At 42.8% G+C, this 17,309-nt stretch overlaps 1 protein-coding gene across 1 annotated transcript in view; it reads left to right on the forward strand.

The window, feature by feature from the left end:
• The window catches only part of ERCC8 (ERCC excision repair 8, CSA ubiquitin ligase complex subunit), a 40,174-nt gene that overhangs the window by 12,044 nt on the left and 10,821 nt on the right, over positions 1-17,309 (forward strand). The window contains exons 7-9 of the mRNA XM_070743306.1: positions 652-718; positions 4,742-4,845; positions 13,846-13,970. Coding sequence (XP_070599407.1) covers positions 652-718; positions 4,742-4,845; positions 13,846-13,970 — 296 coding nt within the window. The remainder of the gene's footprint in view (positions 1-651; positions 719-4,741; positions 4,846-13,845; positions 13,971-17,309) is intronic.

Here is a 17,309-nt window from a genome sequence, read left to right on the forward strand (position 1 = left end):
TCATGCCACGTTAGTGGTACAAGGTCTCATGTGTGAGGGTGGTGCAAGTGTGTTAAAGTTGGTGTTATCGCACTCTCATACTGGTCACTGGAAGTTCAACATGGCACCTTATTGGTCTACATAAAGATAGCCTTAAGCTATAAGAAGATTGTCAAGACCCTGAAACAGCTGCAGCACAGTGACAACTATGTCCTTTAATTGTGCTGTATCTATACATGTTATCAGAAATTCTGCTTTCCCACCATTACCAGAATTACATCTGAATTTATGTTGATATATAAAAAATAACATCTTTCACTCTGCATATTCTATGGTTTTCAATAGTGCCTTCAGAAAATTAGTTATTCTTATAAACTGAGTAATACTTAATGCTGGATCTCTATAAGAATTAGTATTTATGTAACTAATTTATACATGTTAATTTAAAATTGAAAAGTTATTTCTATGATTTGCATGAACCCTGCAATTTACAAAGTGTTCATTTTGTTTCAAAAATGCAAATTTACTATTCTTTTTAAAATATACAGTACAGTAATATTAAAGTCGGTATAAAAAATTTGCAATGTAATTTATATAGGAGGAGAATAATAGAAAACAATGTTAAACCTGTCTTTATAAACCAAAAATGTTATTATGCTTTTATATTTTTAGGTCATGCTCAAGAAATTCTAGCAGTATCTTGGTCACCACGTTATGAATTTATTTTAGCAACTGGAAGGTAAAAAAACCCAATAAAATAAAGCAATGTTTATTAAAGTCAATCAGTGTTTTAAAAACCCATTCTAAATTTCTTCGACAGTGGTATCCATACAAAGTGCAATGACGTAAAAATGACATCTTGCACAAATTACACAGTGACGTAATCATGCAATTGCCCTGATTACACACACCCTTAAATCACCTGATCCAAGTATATAAGTCATGGCATTTATGCAAGTATCACTTCATGCCACCATGTCCCTTGCCTCTGACCTTAAATGCCCAAATTGGCAGCATTTCCTAAGTTGATTTTTTAAAATTTAAAAGCAGAGAAATACTTTTAAATCATGAATATAAGTCTTGGCATTTAAATGTAAAATTAGGGTTAAGTCAGAAATTTACTAATGTACATATTCATTGTGGAATAATCATCCATCAGTTCCACTTGTATGTCTGTATCTCCATATACTTATTACTTATATTTAAATCCTTTTTCTAGATAATTTCAAAATTATTCATTGTACTTGTTCTACAGCTTCATTAACGCATGCGGCATCTATCTTATCAAGAAATTTATTTGTCTTATCAAAAGGTTTGGTATAATAATATCTGCTCCATTCTCCTTTTTTTAACTCTTTAGTTCCCTGACAATTTTTCCATGATAAAATTTATTCTAATGAAATCAAATTCCAAATTTATCTGGACCCTTAATCCGTTCAGGATCCAAAATTCAGATTCTAATTCATATTTTGCTGCATAATCCAAAACATATATTTAAATTTTTTAAATCAAATTTACATGATATTTCTGTAAAGAATGAGGACTTAACTAATGAATACAAAACTTTGCTATGTAGATTCTCTCCAGTACAGTAAAAAAAATAAATCCCCAAAATGATTAAGAAACTGATCAAGATTCATGTCCATCAAATGCGGTTTTGTGAGTGTGAGCTTGATGGAATCACAGCACCTTGCCCAGGGGTCCCCAAACTTGGTAACTTTAAGACTTGTGGACTTCAACTCTCATAAGCTATAGTGGCTGGAGAATTCTGGGAATTGACATCCACAAGTTTTAAAGTTGCCAAGTTTGAAGACCTCTGACCTAGTCACTTATCTCATAAGCTGACTGCAAAACAGCAGCTTTTGTGATCTACTCATGAGGACTGGCTGGCCTGAGTCAAATGGATAATCTCCACAATCTCTCCTTCCTCCAGAGTTATTTTAGCAATCTGGCTCCTGCATCTAGCCACAATGCTTGCAAATATGATCTTGCTACTAGAAGGATATCAGCTACACATGGCATTCACAGGAAGTTCCCACATTTTTTTCTAATCGCTTTCGGAAATTGCTTGTTAACTGCTTTTCAACTATTAGGAATCTTTGTATCCTCAAGGTTGAAACACCAGTGACTTTCCTAGCAAAATAAATAGTTACAAAGGGTTTTAGTAAGAGAACCCTATGGGAAAATACTTTTATTTTGAATTCTTTAAAAATACAGAACAGAGAGGATTTTGAAGGTTGGACACTAGAGGGAATTACAGGCATCTAAAGATCACAGTTAAAAAGACAAATAACACTTAAATTTCACTTATTAATTTTAAATGTAGCAAAATATCTTAACATCGGCCATATTGAAGGATACGTTTGAATAATGGACCCAGAAGTTAATTTTAAGAGTGTCTGCCTCTATAGATAGACTTTGTTTAAAAGATGTTATGGGAGTGGAACAGGACAAAATTGAGACAGATTTGAAAATGGAATTAATACAAAGCTATAACAACAATATGGAAAAAGATGGTTTATTGACATAAGAAAAGAAACTGACTTATGTCTTAATAATATCTTTTAAATAAATAACATACTTAGTAAGTTAATGGATAGTCATATAGGATTCACAAAAGAAGCCAGTTAAAGCTGAAGAATTTTGTAAGGGGCAAATAAAGAGAAATGTATTTTAGGAGATTATTTGAAGGGACTAAAGTTTAAAATGAAGGATTGTATAGTTGATTTATTTGATCAAGGTTAAAGTAGAGTTATGTCTGGTAACTTATGCTGCCTAGGACTGAACAACAAAGTTTAACGATTCATTTATAGATGAGAGATGAAATAAATCAAAGATCATTTCTATTAAAAACATGATGGTTAGTTATTGAAATTATCTATGCTTGTGATGAAGGGAAAGTCATTTCTTTTCTTTTACTTTATTATTTTTTCTTTTCAACAGTTTCTAAAATCTTTTTCGTCTACCTTTTTATAGTTTATATTATTTATCATTGTAATTATACTTTTTAATAAAATTACTATTTTAAAAAAGCACACTTAGGAATATGTTAAAAGTCCTGAAGTAAACCTGAACCTTCCCCATACCTAATTTGATAGTTTTAGTAGGTAATAAGATTTTTAAAAAGCCTTTAAGAAGGCAAGTCTTACCTTTTACAAGTCTCACCTTTTTTCACTTTTTATTGACAAAGCCTTTGATACAGTTCCACATAAAGAGCTGATAGATAAGTTAGTGAAGATTGGACTTAATCAATGGATAGTTTAGTGGATTTGCAGCTGGCTGAAGCGTAGATGTCAGAGGATTGTTGTTAATGGCGAGTATTTTGAGCAGAGACTGGTTACAAGCGATGTTCAACAAGGGTCTGTTCTGGGTTATATTTGGTAGGGATGGTTTGCCTATTTGCCGATGACTCTAAAGTGTACAAAGGGTTGATATTTATTTTATTTATTTATTTATTTATTTATTAGATTTGTATGCTGCCCCTCTCCGTAGACTCAGGGCGGCTTACAACAATAATAAAACAGCATATGACAAATCTAATATTTAAAATAATTAAAAACCCCTTATTAAAAACCAAACATACACACAAACATACCATGCATAAATTGTATAGGCCTAGGGGGAAAGAAATACATATCTCAATTCCCCCATGCCTGACGACAGAGCTTACGAAAGGCGAGGAGGGGGGGCAATTCTGATCTCTGGGGGGAGCTGATTCCAGAGGATAATATGGCAAATGATTTAGGTTTACTAGATAAGTGCAATGGAAATTGCAGTTTAATGTTTCCAAATGAAAAATAATGCACTTGGGGAAAAGGAATCCTCAATCTGAGTATTGTATTGGCAGTTCTGTGTTAGCAAAAACTTCAGAAGAGAAGGATTTAGGGGTAGTGATATTTGACAGGCTCAAAATGGGTGAACAGTGCAGTCAGGCGGTAGGGAAAGCAAGTAGAATGCTTTGCTGCAAATCTAGAGGTATAACGAGCAGGAAGAAGGAGATTGTGATCCTGCGGTATAGAGCATTGGTGAGACCACATTTGGAATACTGTGTTCAATTCTGGAGACCATGCCTACAAAAAGATTGATAAAACTGAACCAAAGACAGGCTACAAAAATGGGGGAAGGTCTTAAGCATAAAACTTATCAGGAAAGACTTAATGAACTCAATCTGCATAGTCTGGAGGACAGAAGGGAAAGGGGGGCATGATGTTAAAGGGTTAAATAAGGTTCAGGAGGGAAGTGTTTTTAATAGAAAAGTGAACACAAGAACAAGAGGGCACAATCTGGGGAAAAGATCAGAAGCAACGTGAGAAAATATTTTACTGAAAGAGTAGTCGATGCTTGGAACAAACTTCCAGTAAATGTGGTTGGTAAATCCACAGTAACTTAATTTAAACCTTTCTGGGATAAACATATATCCATCCTAAGATAAAATACAGGAAATAATATAAGGGCAGACTAGATGGACCATGAGGTCTTTTTCTGCCGTCAATCTTCTATATTTCTATGTTTCTAATGCAAGCTGGTTGCCAGATTATTGAAATATGGTCATGTGATTGCAGGTTGGGGTTCACTGGTTGAAGATTATCTGGAATCAGCAATGGTTTTGAGGAGAACGTTTTAGAGTTTGTTTTCAGAATATTTGGGGGGAGGGGTGGGGATAATTAGAGTGTGATTCCAAAAGAAACTGTCAGAGGTCATTTTCTGCATTTATAAAAGAACATTTAAATATATTCAAGTTAAGTTTTGTTTTTCTTTCTAGTGCTGACAGTAGAGTGAAATTGTGGGATGTAAGGAGAGCATCTGCCTGTCTGCTCACTCTTGATCAACATAATGGGGAGAAGTCAAAAGCAGCTTCTGAAGCAAGTAATATATTTCATACATCAATATTACAGTTTTATTCTAATACAAGTTTAATGAAAAGAAGGAGTAAGAGAGGCATGATAGTAGTGTTCCAATATCTTCTTTGCCACAAAGCACCTGAGGGTAGAACAAAAAGCAATGGGTACAAACTAAACAAGGAGAGAAGCAACTTAGAACCAAGGAGAAATTTTCTGATGGAATAATTAATCCCTGACACAGCTTGCCTCCAGAAGTTGTGAATGCTCCAACACTGGAAATTTTTAAGAAGATGTTGGATAACCATTAGTGTAGGGTTTCCTGCCCAAGCAGGGGATTGGACTAGAAGGTCCCTTCCAACTCTGTTGTTGTTGTTGTTGTTGTTGTTGTTGTTGTTGTTGTTAGTTCATATTAAAAGGGAACTATGCTATTATATAGCCCAGGACAGATGACAGTGTCAGTTCTAAATATTATATGAAAGGTTTCATGACATTTTTTAAAACACTAGTTTTTGTCTTATCCATGGTTAGCATATGACACCAATATATTATACATTCCTCCCAACAGGCCACAACTCTCAACCAAAAAACCCCTTTTGTTAATTGTTTTAAATCCTTAATTATTATTCCCAGTAATTTAGGATGATTCAGACAATAATTAAATATGATTTCAATGTGTTGAAATGGATGATATGTTGAAATCTCTCAGACTGAAACTTTAGAATTTTAAAAGGATTAACTAGCTGGTTTAAGCCCAGGTGTCTATTTGTTACCTACAAAAATAATCTAGGATCATAGGAATCCTGTTCATCTTCATATCTTTCCTACGAGGCAAGTAGCTTTTCCGAGACTCAACTCATTAATTTTAATAGGGGAATAGTATGGAAATGTCTTTCTGCCTTTCCTTCCCCCTTCTTCTATGGTGCGGCATGCTAATAAATATGCCAGTAGAATATATAAATGACTCTATGAAATTAAGGTGGTATAACATCATCTTACTTCAGAATATTCAAGCATAATGGTATTGTTAATGAGCAAGGAAACATAAATTGCCCTTAGTTTTGCTGTAGAGAAGTATTACATTGGGCAGGGAGCTAAACCAGATGATCTCCAAAATGCCTCCCAATTTCACAACTTCAAATGTTGCATTTACTCAAGTGAGGAGTCATTGATGCAAAGATCAATGACCCAGGTTACAAGTGATCTTGAAATGACCCTCCCTTAAGCTCCATTGAGCCTTAACTGTTTGTTCTCAGGCAAAGACTGATAGTCTGAATAAATGTTTCTATAGGAGGTAGAATATAATAAAGTATTGGTAGTCGGCTTGAAGCTTACACCTGTGGATCAGGTTTCTGGCACCTGACACCAGCCATTGCTCCATTTTTACTGCAAGTGCATAGGAGTAGAACTTCTTCTAGGCACAGACCTGGCTAAAGAATAGCCATTAAAAGTGGCATTAGCAAAAGAAAAATAAGATGATATACCCTTGACAGTAAAAATTTGGACAGCCACATTCCATAATAAAAAAATGAAATGAAAAATATTGGGTGCCAGTGTTCCCTCTAATTTTTTTTGGGGGGGGGGGCGGAAAAGTATAGTATCTGAGCGGCAGTCCCTTCGGGACTGGGCGGCAAAGAAATAATAAATAAATAAATAAACAAACAAACAAACAAATAAAAAACCCACCCTGTTTTGCCTCAAAGAATTTCAAAATAAAATACTGTACTGTGTGTCTATAACAGTGAGCTCATAATAGGGCAACTCTATCAATATCAAAATGCCACTTAAATAGTTGAGCTAGTTTCAAACTAGATTTTGATTTTCTTTCTCTCTTCCTTACTCCCATTCTTTTTCTTTCTCTTTTCCTTCCTCTCTTTTTTCTATCTGTTTCTCTCTCTTCCTCTCTTCCTCTCTCCTTCCCTCTCACTCTTTCCCTCTCGGCTTCTGGGCAGGTTTGGAAAACTCTGAGTTGATGATGATTTTTAAGTGAGCGATTGCTCACTGCTCAGCTTAGAGGGAACTATGTTGGGTACTATTCAGTAAATTGCTTAATCATATATTTCATCTAGACCAGCTTTTTTTTTATTTGATCCTTCACCGTTTTTCTTTCAAAAATAAAATGACATGGTGTCTTGATGTAGATATTATTCTAATAATGCTACCAGTACATTCTTAAACACAGTACAGTGATACCTCGTCTTACGAACACCTCTTCATACAAACTTTTGGAGATACAAACCCAGTGTTTAAGATTTGTTTGCCTCTTCTCCGTACTGAAGGAGCGGGTCCAGCAGTCACATGGGTTGCTCATGTCCAATCCGGTGGAACTGAGCCTAGTGTTAAAAAAGCTTGCCGGATCCGCCCCTTCCCCAGAATTCGCTCAGTTCGCATATCCTGCGGTTGTATTGTGATAGCTCGTTCAACATTCTAACACCTTCCCTTCGATCTTTTCCTTCAAAAGTAGTAAGAATTGTTTATCCTTATTTATTTACTTGCACTAATAGCGCCAGCCGTTTGTGGCTCGGCTTTTTTCCTTGGGAGAAGTTGCGGTTTCGTTTTCCCCCGGCTGTTTTGCCGTTTACGATCCCCGCTGCCGCTTGTGGATTCCTTTAATCCTTTGGCCTGGAGGTCTTGGTGCAAGTATTGATTCATTGATTCATTATTGTATTATTGTTAAAGGGCTTAAGAAATACCTCCTGCGGAGTGAGACGCTTGTTTCTAGTCTCCTGGACTTAGTCGATCGCTTCCCCTTTAAGAATTCTATTACGGAGCGATTTTTCGGCGCGAAGGCCTTCGCGCCCTTTTTAAATTTAGGCCTCTCGTGTTGGCCTCCTGCCAGCCGCGTAGGCCTCAGTCCACCGCGTGGATCCCGGAGTGGGCTTTGGGACGCTCAGGCTTAATTCTCCACCGGCTAAGCCTCCAACCAGAGTGCCTTGGTTTACTTTAATTAAAGTTTAGGGAGGCTGGCCACGCTGGATTTGGGGACACGAACTCTGGGTTTGCCCAGATTGCCCTCAAGTCTCAGCAGCTCCGAGGCCTCGGAGCAGGATCCATTCCTCTTGGGAAGGCTTTGAAATTCTTCTCCCTAATTATTCAGTTTTTTGGCTCAGCCTGGTCTTCTGTTAATTGTCAGACTATGGCTACTTTTCCCAAGAGAGGCACAACTAAAGGTCCCAGAGAGGCCAGGCCTACAGGCGATGAGATTACCAGTATCCCCCAGGCCTCGACCTCCTCTTCTTCAGGGGCCCGCCCCTCGACCAAGGTCACCAGGGCTGAGAAGAGAAGGGACCTAGCCCTACAAAGAATCCATGACAAATCAGCAAAGCGTTTGAAAGTACAGGCCCAAGTACTCAGTAGTCAAGACCCCCCAGAGGCTTCTAGTCTGCCTCTTTCTGGGGTCCCTGTGTTATCTCTGGATGAGCCAAACCTAGACAGACCCCAACCTAACCTATGGGGAATAGGTCCAGAGGAACCAGATATTATTGAAGATTCCCCCCAGCCAGGATCCTCCCAGGCCTTCAGGGATTCTTCTGCCATTCCTGCTGATATTTCTAGTTTACCTCCTGAATTCCAATCTATTTTTTCTGTGTTGTCCAAGGCCATTGATGCTAAATTCTCTACCATCAATGAGCTTCCCTTACCTCCTCCACCTCCTCGTCCCTCCCGCCCCTTGGGTTCTTCCCCAGCGGTTAGAGCTCCTATTCAGGATGATTCAGATTCCTCTCAGGACGAATATGAGGATATGGAGGAGGATGAGGATCCCTTTCAAGGCCTCTCAGATGATGAGGAATCCCAAATAAAGGTTCCTTCTCCAATTACTATTTTTCCTTCTCAATTGTTCAAATCTCTCCTCCTCAAAGCTAGAATTTCTACGGGATTGGCGGCCCAGGAGAAACAGGCCTCCACATCCACTGATCCCCCGGAGGAGAATTTACCTTACTTCACAGAGGAACAGGAGGATAACGAGGTAATTCCTATGCCTAAATTGTTTAAAGATGCCTTACTTAAGCAGTGGGATTTCCCAGCCTCTGGGCTTAATCTCTCAACCAAGGACAGAAAATTGTACAAACTTTCCTCTTCCTATGAGGAGCTCCTATCCTTTCCTAAACCGGATGAACCTGTCAAGATCCTTCACTCGGCGGCTGCTGTGCCAGGCGAAGCAGAGGAAGTCCTCCGCCCAGAGGACAAGCGGATTGAACAAATGCTCAAAAGAGGATTCACCGCAGATTCCTGGGCCATTAAAAGTTCTGCAGCGGCTTCCTTTTTCTCCAGAGCCATGCTTCTGTGGCTTCGCCAACTTCAACAGCATATTCCTCCCGATGACTTGAGAGGTCAACAAGACTTCAACAAGGTCTTTGCAGCTGCCCAGTACGTGGCTGATGCCACTTTACAATCTACTAGATTTTCTGCTAAGTCTATTGCAGCCTCTACAACGGCAAGAAGACTCCTATGGATTCGCCCTTGGCAAGCGGGAGTACGCCAGAAGTGGCAGTTATCCCTGGGACCCTTAAAGCGCGACCTTCTTTTCGGTGATCTTCTGGATCCACTCCTCACGGAAACCACGGACAAGAAGAAAGTTTTGGGTCCAACCACCAAAAAGGCTACCAAAACGCAGTCCTTTCGTCGCCCAGGGCGTCAGCAAGATCAAGCGGCTTCCTATCAGAGATCTCCAGGTCAGTATTCCCCCCGCTTTCGTTCCCAAGGTAGGAACTCCAGGGGCAGAGGTTTTCGCTTCCAAAGGGGAGCGTCCTCTAACAGGGCTTCAAAGAAACCTAGATGGTAATTTTTCCTCAATTCCCATAGGTGGTCGCCTGGCCCATTTCGCCTCTAATTGGCGTCTCACCTCCAAGGACCCCTGGGTCATTGACACTGTTCAAACAGGTCTTCTTTTAGAATTTATTTCTCCCCCCCCGAAACGTTTTATTTCCTGCCCTTCTCCCAGGTCCTCCTCAGATTGTAACCGTATGGAGGAGGCCATTTCCCACTTATTGTCCATCAGAGCCATTCAACCGGTTCCCTCCGGTCAGAAGGGTCTAGGTTTTTATTCCATCCTATTTATGGTTCCAAAATCCTCCGGAGGTTGGAGAGCTATTTTGGATTTAAAGAAGCTGAACCTATTCATCAAATATAGGAAGTTTAAGATGCACTCCTTATCATCTATTTTGGCCGCCATCCACACGGGAGATTTCATGGTCTCTTTAGACCTCACTGAGGCCTACCTCCACATTCCTATAGCCAAATGCCACAGAAAATTTTTACATTTCTCCTTTCAAGGCAGGCATTTCCAGTATAGGGCGATGCCATTTGGCCTTTCCTCGGCCCCTCGGGTCTTTACAAAGCTCTTGGGGTCCCTGGCGGCCTATATCCGGGCGTCTCCCATTCACATTTTATGTTATCTTGATGATATTTTGATTCATGGGAACTCCCTAGAGAAAGTGAAAACAGACCTTTCTATCACCATGTCAGTCCTTCAGGACCATGGATTTTCCATCAACTTTGATAAAAGTCATCTCCAACCTTCCACATCCATCTTACACCTGGGATCCATTATTAATTCAGAATCCTCCCAGGTTTTTCTCTCTCCCGAGAGAAAATTCAGTATAGGGGAGTTAATTTCTTGCATTTTATCTAAACCTTCAGTATCCATAGTAACCCTGTCTTCCCTTTTGGGGAAGATGGTGTCATGCATAGGCATCATTCCCTGGGCTCGCCTTCATGCTAGGGAACTTCAGTGGCTCCTATTACCCTTTCAGAGATCGGGGCACAGCAACTCAAATCGTCGCATTGTCATCCCACCAATTGTTCGCAGATCCTTCAAGTGGTGGAAGTCTCCGGCCATGGACAAAGGATCCCCGTTCAGGTGCCCGGATCAATTTGTCATCACCACAGATGCCAGTCTATCGGGATGGGGCGCCCACGCCCAGGGGATGATAGCCCAGGGCACGTGGTCCCCGGAGGAAGCTTCCAAGCCAATCAATTGGCTAGAGTTAAGAGCCGTTTCCCTGGCTCTGAAGCATTTTTCTCCTCGCATTCCCAACCGGCACGTTCTCATTCTCACCGACAACATTGCCACAAAAAGCCATATCTGCAGACAGGGGGGCACGAGATCCAAGGCCCTCATGAGGGAGGCCCTCAAGTTAGGCCTTTGGGCGGAAAAACATCTTCGGTCGCTCCTAGCCGACCACATCTCGGGGAGCCTCAACGTCCAGGCGGATTGGCTATCTCGAGCAACGATAGACCCAGGAGAGTGGAACCTCCATCAAGACCTGTTCCATCAAATCAGCCTCAGATTCGGCCTACCAATTCTGGATCTCTTCGCGACCAATGCGAACGCCCAACTCCCTCGCTTCTTTTCCAGATTTCCATCCCCGGGAGCGGAAGCAATCAATGCCCTCCGGAGCCCATGGCCTCCAGGCCTACTTTACGCATTCCCTCCAATTCCAATTCTCCCGGACGTGATTCACAAGGTCCTCACCGAGAGGGCCCGAGTAATCTTAATCGCCCCTCATTGGCCCCGCCGGCCCTGGTTCGCGGATCTCCAACAGTTGTCCGTCCAGGACCCTTGGCGACTCCCCGTTTCGGGGGATATGCTGCGGCAGGGGGCCTCATTCCATCCAGACCCGGAGTGGTTCCACCTCACCGCCTGGCTGTTATCAGGAGAGACTTAGAACTGCGTGGTCACGACCCCGATACAGTGGAGGTCATTTTAAAGGCCAGAAGGGGTTCGACCAATCGAATCTACGACCACACGTGGTCCAAGTTTCACCAGTGGTGTCTACAGGAAGGCCTCTCTCCCCTGTGCATTCCCATACACAGAATCATTTCCTTCCTTATGCAAGGTTTCCATAAAGGACTTTCCACCAGCACCCTCCGGCGTCATCTGGCAGCCATTTCATCTGTCCTAGGGGGCCCCCGCAGACAGCCTCTCCGATCCTTCCCAGAAGTTCAGGAATTCCTCAAGGGCATAGCCAACCTCAGACCTTCCAAGGTCCACAGGTATCCATCCTGGGATTTGCCACGGGTTCTCCATTCCCTCACGCAGGCACCATACGAACCCCTAAAATCGGCGTCCCTCAGGTACCTATCCTTTAAAGTAGCCTTCCTGGTGGCTATTACCTCTGCCCGACGCATTTCGGAGCTGGCTGCCCTCTCAATCAGGCAGGACCTTTGTCAATTTCATCAGGACAAGGTAGTCTTGCGACTGGACCCCACCTTCTTACCCAAGGTCAGTTCCATGTTCCACAGAACTCAGGATATTGTTCTACCTTCCTTCTGCCTCCAACGAGACCATCCCTTGGCAATTAGATGGCACACCCTGGATCTCATTAGAGCGCTGAGAATCTATATCCAACGCACAGGACCCTTTCGGAGGTCAGAAGCACTTTTTATAGCCTATCACCCCAGAGTCATGGGTGCCAAAGTGTCTTCAACAGTAATAGGCCGTTGGATCAGAGGGACTATATCTAAGGCCTATGAGTCGGCCTCCCTCTTAGTTCCAAGGAACATCACAGCGCATTCCACCAGGAGCGCAGCCACCTCGGCCGCTTGGGCGACTCAAGCCCCGTTGGAGGAGGTCTGCAAAGCAGCCACTTGGGCCTCGCCAAATTCCTTCATCAGGCACTACAAGATTGATTCTTACGCTTCAGCGGACGCTGCCTTCGGCAGAAGGGTACTCCAATCCGTTATCTCACACGATAGCAATCTAATCCCACCCTAGGGACCATCTATTGGGTATGTCCCATGTGACTGCTGGACCCGCTCCTTCAGTACGGAGAATAGGCGTTGATTGCTTACCTGAACGCCTCTTCTCGTACGGTGAGCGGGTACAGCAGTCACTTCCCGCCCTTGTATGTGTCTTCTTTACCTTCCTATAACCTTTCTTCCTCTAACAATAAGAGTTGAACACTACAGAGCTTCACAGCTGAGCCTAGTCTATGGATTCGCGAATTCTGGGGAAGGGGCGGATCCGGCAAGCTTTTTTAACACTAGGCTCAGTTCCACCGGATTGGACATGAGCAACCCATGTGACTGCTGTACCCGCTCACCGTACGAGAAGAGGCGTTCAGGTAAGCAATCAACGCCTATTCTAAAGAATCATTTTGCCTCTTCTAAAGAATCATTTTCATCTTACAAACCCAAGCCCGGGTGCGTGCGCTCTCTTACTGGTGCGAGATTTCCCATTTGCTTACCGCCCCCGTCGGGATTCCCCGCCTCCTTTTGCTTGCACCTGCAGTCCCGAGGCAGGGAACGAAGGAACTGCCCCATTTCTCTGCCACTTTCCCCTCTAGCCCTCCGCTTCCTCTGCTCCCCACAGCCGCCCCATCCCGCTGCCAAAATCCCCCCTAGCCTACCGCTTCCTTTGCCCCATCTCGCTGCCAAAATCACCCCTCGAAGCTTTTGGAGGGGTGATTTTGGGAGCAATTTGGGGCGGAGTAGGAAGCATCTGGAGGGGTGATTTTGGGAGCAATTTGGGGCGGCGTTAGTCTTCCTTAGGACCTCCATTACTCGCTTCTCCTCGCTGTCCGTCTCCACTCCGTTAGCCTTCACTTTGCCTGCCTAGTGCTTTTTTTTAAGCCTTAAAGTTTGGATTTTCCTAAAGGGTTTGCACACATTATTTGCTTTTACATTGATTCCTATGGGAAACATTGTTTCATCTTACGAACTTTTCTACTTAGGAACCTCGTCACGGAACAAATTAAGTTCGTAAGATGAGGTATCACTGTACTTATCTTTTCCATAATAAATGATATTATATAACATTTTTATTATAATAATTTTATTATTATATAACATATTTTATATAATTGATTACATTTCAAAACACAGTGTTTTCATGATATAATAATTATTTTTGCAATAGACATAATGTGCAACATTTGTGTTAATAATGAAAATATGCATATACCTATACACACACACACACACACAAATATGCATACATACTAGAAGACCTCCAAGGCCCCTTCCAGCCCTGCTATTCTATTCTATTTCTGTACAGAATTTCAAATTTTGCATATTTTCCTTCTAGTAAATACTGCCCATAATGGAAGAGTCAATGGCTTATGTTTCACCAGTGATGGGCTTTACCTTTTGACAATTGGTACAGATGATCGCATGAGACTCTGGAATAGTTCAACTGGAGAGAACACACTGGTAAGAAATATGTGATTAGAAATGTAGAATTGTTTATATCTCCAGCCTTTTAAAACAGTCTTACTGGACCATCTCTTGCCACATACCTCCCAGAGACGATGAGAACACACAGAGTTGGCTCCCTCCAGGTCCCGTCAGCTAAGCAATGCAGATTGGTGGGACCGTGGGGGAGGGCCTTCTCTGTTGCCATCATGGCTCTATGGAATCAACTCCTGCCCGATGTCTGTACTGACCCCACCCTGCTGGCTTTTCGTAAAGCCACGATGACCTGGCTATGCCGGCAGGCCTGGGGGCCCTAAATCAACAACCAGCTTGACCACGCGCATGTATCTGTATGAATGGTATGTTTGTGTGTTGTTGAGTTGTTATACTATGAGTTTTAATTAGGATTTTAGTACTTGATTGTTTTCTTTCTTGACTTCGTTTTATTGCTGTTGTAATTTTATATTGTTGTAAGCCACCCTGAGTCCTTCAGGATTGGACGGCATAGAAGTCAAATTAAATAAATAAATCTTGGTGCTTTGCCTCTATGGTGGTTTGCCTTGAATTATTTGTAAAAATTATAAAGGTGAGATATAAATAAATAAAATAAAAACATGAAATAATAAGAATTTGAACTATTGATTGATTATGATTACAGAAAAGACAGTTCAGATTTTGGATAATTAAAATTATATGCCACTGACATGTAATGTGTGAATAGTTTGTTTAGAAATCCTGTGTATTGAAATTCTATTATCAAGGTAATATTTTTACTTCTGCCTTTCAGAATATCTCCGCTCATAAATTGTGAGATTGTGTGGGAAGATGAATATTCTCCATAGAGAAAGGAGTCAGCAGTCAGGATGGGTTGTACTCGCTCGTCAGAGGCGGGACCGAGTCAGATGTATAAAAAGTTGGTCCGCCCATTGACCCCAGTTTCCTGACTCGGTCTCAGCAGAGTAGGACGTAGCGAGAACAACCCATCCAACTCTGACTCTTACTTCCTCTATTCTACTGTGAGATTTTCCTTTTCACCTTCCCTCTTAATTAGGCTTAATTCTTTAAAAAAAACTATATATATCGGCCATCCCCCGTTGGTTCCGTTCCTCCTTTGGACATTAGGGCAGCCGCGGAAACTCCTTGTTCAACAAGTCATAAGCCTAGTGAGGGCTACTGGATGGTTACAGCCAGCTGGCTCCGTTGCTGTCTTCCCAGCCCCTGTTTATGAGGATCCAGGATTGGCAGCAACCCCCTGGGCTGGTTACAGCTCTCGGACTGAGTTATTTGATGGCTCACGTGGTTCTGTTTACTTGTTCTCCTGATGCGCAGCGCTTTGGACCGTGTGGATTGCCACCTCGGGTCCTGGGGAGAGCGATGGCCTCGCCTCCCACTCCCAAAACTCATCTACGCATGTGGCCGACGGCGCTTTCCTCCCCTTTTTGCTTCAGCTGCTCGGAGCCACTTGTTTTGCCTTTCCTGCATTGGCAGCAGCAGCCTCCTTCATCAGAGGCTCAGGGTGTGGAGAGTTATTTCCATTCTCTGCTCTGCTGCCGGGTCTTAGCGCCCGCCATTTTGACTGACTCCCCTGTGAGCTGAGTCATCGGGGGAGGGGCTTTCCCCAATTGCTCCGGTGTCAGAAGGGCCCTTCGCATTTACATTCAGCGGACTTGACCGCACAGAAGGACGGAAGCTCTTCTGGTCAGCTTCCTCCCTCAATCCCTTGGTCTCAAGGCCACTCCAACCACCATCGGCCAATGATATTCGCAGCACCATAGCTAAGGTCTATGACATAGATTCTCTCCCCAGCAGCCACTAGGCATCACGGCACGCTTGACTCGAAGCATGGCCACCTTGGCGGCCTGATCAACTCAGTGCCCCCTGAAAGAGCTATGCAGGGCAGCCACAAGCCCCCCCACTCCATCATACAAAATTAATACATAATAATAATAATTTTTTAAAAAATAATCCACCAGTTACCGGATAGTTAAGTGTGCCTCGGCCAAGGCAGCCTTTGGGCGCAGAGTCCTGCAGAAGGTCATGGAACATGCTGCATAATGCTCACCCTTGGGACAGCAGCTTTGGTATGACCCATCCTGACTGCTGACTCCTCCCTCTATGGAGAATGAGCGTTGACACACCTGATACGCTCCTTCACATTGAATAGGATTCAGCAGTCAGGCCCCGGCCCTTTTTGCTCTACAGTAGTCCCTTTGCCTTTCATTCAACTCTGTTCTTTTGGTTTTATCCTTCTTTTGACTTAATGTACCTTTGAATTCATTTCCACTATAGTTGGATGGGGTTGTAGTTTACTTGTTGCACACTTTAGATTATTTCCTGTTGTGCTCGCCAAACCGAGTCACTGCTTTGGATTCGTCAGAAAACTGGGGTCAATGGGCGGATCCACTATTTTTATACATCTGACTTGGTCCCGCCTCTGACGAGCGAGTACAACCCATCCTGACTGCTAACTCCTCTACTATGAGAAGGAGCATATCAGGTGAGTCAACGCTCATTTCTTTCATAATGGATATAAATGTGTCTTTTAATGTAATATGATTAGACACAAGATAGTGAAGCTTGCATTGAGAATAGAAAAAGCGTAATTATGTGAATTTGAGGAAGAAAACACTAGGGAAATAATGGAATAGAAACATAATGAAATTTTAAAATGTACCCAGCATAATTGGACCTCTTTCTTGTGGTAATTAACAGGCTTCAGCATATTGAATGTTGGCCAAATTTAAATTAAAAAGCTATTGCCTTACTAGCCTGCACTTAAGTCTTATAGGGTCTCCCTTTCCAACCTCTTTGAGATATTTATAGGAGAGTTTGTTCTACAGTAGTAATCTTTAATTTGCATGGCCTATGACCGTAAGCGATTATTTTAAAAAAAGATAAATAAACATATTCATAATATCATGCATTAGTTTATAGAAGCAGTTTGCAAAAGTATATTAAGAAGGTTTGGGGGCGGAATATACCGTGTTTCCCCGATAGTAAGGCAGTGTCTTACTATCTTTTTACCCCCAAAAGCCCCACTGTGTCTTACTTTGGGGGTATGTCTTACATCTCCCCGCGCGCCTTCGCCTTCCAAGCTCCCCGCGCGCATTGCTTCCAAGCTCCCCGCGCGCCTTCGCATTCTCCCCGCGCGCCTTCGCCTTCCAAGCTCCCCGCGCACATTGCTTCCAAGCTCCCTGCGCGCCTTCGCATTCTCCCCGCGCGCCTTCGCCTTCCGAGGCGAGCGGAAAGGAGGCGGGCGAAGGAGGGCGCAGCTCCGGCCGCTCGCCTCGGATCCGATCGGCCTCGCTGGCCGCTTGCAGCTGAGCTTCGGCAGAGGAAGAGGCGGTGGCGAGCGAA

Source organism: Erythrolamprus reginae, chromosome 2, assembly GCF_031021105.1.
Source record: "Erythrolamprus reginae isolate rEryReg1 chromosome 2, rEryReg1.hap1, whole genome shotgun sequence".
Lineage (NCBI taxonomy): Eukaryota > Metazoa > Chordata > Lepidosauria > Squamata > Dipsadidae > Erythrolamprus > Erythrolamprus reginae.